The sequence below is a fragment of the Stomoxys calcitrans genome, chromosome 1 (genome assembly GCF_963082655.1).
Source record: "Stomoxys calcitrans chromosome 1, idStoCalc2.1, whole genome shotgun sequence".
Taxonomy (NCBI): domain Eukaryota; kingdom Metazoa; phylum Arthropoda; class Insecta; order Diptera; family Muscidae; genus Stomoxys; species Stomoxys calcitrans.
In genome coordinates this window covers 80,324,393-80,329,020 of record NC_081552.1, presented here as the reverse complement: position 1 = coordinate 80,329,020, position 4,628 = coordinate 80,324,393, and the positions used below count along the sequence as shown (strand labels likewise).

At 40.5% G+C, this 4,628-nt stretch overlaps 1 protein-coding gene across 1 annotated transcript; it reads left to right on the top strand.

The window, feature by feature from the left end:
* The first annotated feature begins 335 nt into the window (after positions 1-335).
* Positions 336-4,093, top strand: LOC131996244 (uncharacterized). Its single transcript, XM_059365743.1, has 5 exons — positions 336-609; positions 672-1,856; positions 1,905-2,098; positions 2,321-3,184; positions 3,380-4,093. Exons 1-5 carry the CDS (start codon positions 336-338, stop codon positions 4,091-4,093), a joined length of 3,231 nt encoding a protein of 1,076 aa, XP_059221726.1.
* Positions 4,094-4,628: the final 535 nt, after the last annotated feature.

The window sequence follows — 4,628 nt, the reverse complement described above, 5'->3', positions numbered from 1 at the left end:
TAAATGGTGATTTTGACATCCTTTGTCGTAGCGCAAGTGCACTTTTTGAAGGCAAAGCCAGTGACTGGTTTTGGAGGTTCCACCGTACTGTACGTGTTGTTCAGTGGTTCGATCTTTGTAGAGCATTACGTCAGCATTATAGGGACTCCAGAACTGATATTGACATAAGAGAATTAATACGCGACAGGAAGCAAAAGCCAAACGAACCGTTCGACACTTTTTATGATTCAGTCATAGACTTGGTCGATAGACTTGATAAGCCCCTTGACGATAAAACGCTGGTTGAAATCTTACGTCGCAATCTACAACCAGATATCCAGCATGAAATATTAAATATGTCGATTAGCTCGGTTGGTCAATTGCGTGAAATTTGTCGGCGTAGGGAGTTCTTCCTACAGGATATGAGTCGTAAGCATGGATTCTCCGGTAGCAGGCATAATCATTTTTCAAAGCGTGCAGCAGAAGTTGAATTCAATGAAGTTAACGAGCCTGAATTACTTGAGTTTGAAGAAGTTTCGGAGGTCTCATCTGTGTGTTGGAATTGTAGGCATACAGGTCATAGATACCAAGAATGTTTAGCTGATCGCAGTGTTTTTTGTTATGGTTGTGGTACTCCACAAGTATATAAACCCAATTGTAGGAAATGTAATGACAATCCAAAAAACTTCCAGAGCTCTGCACTGAGAAGTGCACCCAGACCGAAAACTTGTCAACAATCCTCACAGACCATGTAAAAATATTTTCTCGTTCAAATTTTCCTTCGGATACTCAACCTGAGGAAACCCATAATACTGAATATTCAAATAAAAATTATGATACCCAGGATAATACTGTGATTCAAAGTACTTGCCCTACTACTACAGGACCTCGTCCAATAATACCTTTTCATGTGAGGTTAAAAAATTATCTCAAGGTCAGAGACAGGATATTCAATGAAGAGCCTAGGGTTGCCAGGTCAAGCAAAAGGATGAGAAAATTTTGGAAAATTGTCAAGAATTTAAAAAGGAACTTTAGTGTTTCAGTACTTGAGAGGCCAGGCGATGTTCGTCCTTATGCTGAGGTGCGTTTGTTAGATAGAAATGTGATAGGTCTTTTAGACACTGGTGCCTCCGTGACGTGTCTTGGTGCTCAAGCCGCTATAGATTTTCTAGGATCTCAGATTCCTTATAAGAAATTAAACACCACTGTCAATACGGCAGATGGTAAACCTCAAAGGATTGCGGGTGTTTTTACGACTGAAGTGGTTTTTAGAAATAAAAGTGAGCCCATTACTATTTATGTGGTTCCTAATTTGTCACAGGATTTGATACTTGGCATTGATTTTTGGAGGAAATATAACCTTCTTCCTCAGTCTCTTTTAAATGGAATTTCCAGTTTATCGTTCTCAGTAGGCGATGCCCAAAATTTAGACCAGAAATATCTCTCGGTGGATCAGAAGTTTCAGCTGCAATGTGCTATTGATTTATTTCCTTCGTTCGCGAAAGAGGGCCTAGGGAAAACGAATGTTATTTGCCATACTATTAATACGGGTGGTGCAACCCCGATAAAACAAAGGCATTTCCCTGTCTCTCCGGCGATTGAGAAGCTAATCTACGAAGAGCTTGATCGCATGTTGGCTATGGGTGTAATAGAGGAGTCCACTAGTCCTTGGTCTTCACCGATTGTTTTGCATAGAAAACCAGGCAAGAATCGCTTATGCTTGGACAGTAGAAAACTTAATGCTGTTACAGAGGGGGATGCTTATCCACTTCCACATATCGATGGTATCTTGAGTCGTTTGCCTAAAGCTGAATTTATATCCAGCCTTGATTTGAAGGATGCATTCTGGCAGATACCGCTAGATGAATCGTCGAAAGGTAAGACTGCATTCACGGTTCCTGGGAGACCCCTTTATCATTTTAAAGTTATGCCATTTGGCTTATGTAATGCCCCGCAAACCATGTGCAGGCTTATGGATAGGGTGATACCGGCATCTCTCAGAGCTGAGGTTTTGGTCTACCTGGACGATCTTCTAGTGGTATCTCCCACATTTGATCGGCATCTAGAGGTACTCAAGGAAGTGGCTAAGTGTCTTCGTAATGCTGGACTTACAATAAACGTAGGAAAAAGCAAATTTTGTATGACAGAAGTCCGATATTTAGGCCATGTAGTTGGGGACGGGACCATTCGTACCGATCCAGGAAAAATTTCGGCCATTACTGAATTCCCGGCACCGAGATCGGTTAAACAAGTCCGACGATTTCTAGGTATGTCAGGGTGGTACAGAAAGTTCATCAGGAATTACGCTGCTATTTCTAGTCCCTTAACTGATTTGTTAAAGACTAATCGAAAATTCGTATGGACCGAGGAGGCCCAAAAATCCTTTGAAGATTTGAAATCCATTCTTAGCTCAGCCCCTGTTTTGCACAGTCCTGATTTTTCACAGCCGTTTTTTATACACTGTGATGCCAGCAAAACAGGAATAGGAGGAGTCTTGGTGCAAAAGAATGCGGAGGGCGATGAGTTTCCTGTGGCGTTTATGTCTAAGAAACTTAACCAAGCCCAACGTAACTATAGTGTCACTGAACAAGAATGCTTGGCAGCAATGCTTTGCATTAAAAAGTTTCGAGCTTATGTCGAGGGACATGAGTTCACGGTGATTACTGATCACGCCTCTCTTAAATGGCTCATGTCCCAAACTGACTTAAGCACGCGGCTAGCTAGATGGGCCTTGAAGCTTCAAGGATACCGGTTTAAATTTGAGCATAGAAAAGGGTCGCAGAATATAGTTCCTGATGCGCTTTCGCGTACGAATACCGATGACTTGTCCGAAATATGCGGTCTGTCCGAGATAAGAAATGAACGCGGGGTTTTTGTTGATTTAAAATCTGAACATTTTTCCTCTGACGACTACAAGGACTTATTGAGAAGGGTTGAAGATAATATCGATTCCACTCCCGACTTGAAGATTATCGATGGTTATTTATACAGACGAACGGAACACGCCGTTGGAGAACAGCTTGCTGATGACATGATTTGGAAGCTATGGATTCCTAAAAGTATGGTTCCAGAGGTATTGCAGAAACATCATGATGACCCCTTGTCTTCGCATTGTGGGATTAATAAAACATTGGAAAGAATTCGCAGATACTATTTCTGGCCTAACTTAGTTTGGGATGTTAAGAATTATGTTAACTCGTGTGAAGTTTGTAAGAGTACAAAGCACCCTAATGTTGTTATGAGACCACCCATGGGTGACACTGGTTCATCCCATAGATTCTTTCAGCGCTTATATGTTGATTTCATAGGACCTTACCCTCGATCCAGTTCAGGGAATATTGGAATTTTTATTGTCCTTGATCATTTTTCAAAATTTTGTTTTCTCCGCCCGGTTAAAAAGTTTACAGCTGATGCTGTTATTAAGTATATGGAAGAAGATTTGTTTCACACATTTGGTGTACCAGAGAGCGTTATCTCGGATAATGGAACGCAGTTCAAAGCAAAGAAATTTAATGATCTTTTGAATTTTTATAAGATTTCTCATATTTATACCGCAGTTCATTCGCCACAGGCTAATGCCTCTGAACGGGTGAACCGATCCGTCATTTCTGCTATTAAAGCATATGTAAAACCCGATCAAAAAAATTGGGATGAAAAACTAAGCCACATTGCGTGTGCTTTGCGTTCGACGGTACATACTGCCATTGGGACTTCCCCTTATTTTATGGTTTTTGGTCAAAATATGGTGACTAATGGTTCTATTTACCAACTGCTAAGAAAACTGAATGCTTTAGAGGATAGGGCGATACAATTTAATAGATCGGACACCTTTGATGTTGTTAGATCTAAAGCTGCTAATGTGATGAGAGTGCAACATGATCGTAATGAAAGACAATACAACCTACGTTCGCGTGAAGTGTCATATAATGTTGGTCAAGAGGTGTACAGGCGAAATTTTAGCCAAAGCAGTTTTGAAAAAGGATACAATGCTAAACTTGCGCCTACGTTTATTAAATGCAGGGTTCGTCGTAGAATTGGTACTTGTTATTATGAACTTGAAGATCTTCAAGGCAAGTTGGTTGGTACATATCATGCAAAAGATATGAGGCAATAGATTACATCTCCATGCGGTATCAGACTTAATCTCCAATTTGTCCATTAAGCCTGATTTTGGCGGGGGGTATTTGTAGTGGCGCATGTCGATGTACCCAATATGAATATATTTCTTGGAATTGGCCCGCCTGATAATAGATATGGACATTCCTGTTTTTTTTCCAACCCCAACGCGAGTTAACATACAATGTGGATGCTAGAGTATTTTTGTTGTTGTGATTGCTTGTCTCATGTTGTTCCCTTATTGGAACATATTTGGAGCTTTGCCTATGCTGTTTTTCTTCTTCTTCTTCCTTGTAGCACTGTTACAGTTGGATTCACTTACATTGACCGCTGTTGATGATTCAAAGCTTAGTGTGATCATGTGTTATAATCACTTAGCTAACAGAGACGCATCATAGGCGGTAGCCTAGGGGAAGCGTTACAGCCTACGAACCGGTGAGCGTGAGTTCGAATACCGGCAGCAGTGTTTCTTTATACATTTATATTTTTTATTTATTTATTTTTTTTTTTGTTTGTTTCATTTCATTTGTTTT

Bases quoted from the DNA above. Each gene is read 5' to 3' on its own strand.
- LOC131996244 (XM_059365743.1), top strand. From the start codon at position 336: ATGTCGATTAGCTCGGTTGGTCAATTGCGTGAAATTTGTCGGCGTAGG. The intron at 1,857-1,904 runs GTAAGACTGCAT...ATCATTTTAAAG, and splicing joins GCTAGATGAATCGTCGAAAG to TTATGCCATTTGGCTTATGT. The intron at 3,185-3,379 runs GTTTGTAAGAGT...CCGGTTAAAAAG, and splicing joins ATTATGTTAACTCGTGTGAA to TTTACAGCTGATGCTGTTAT.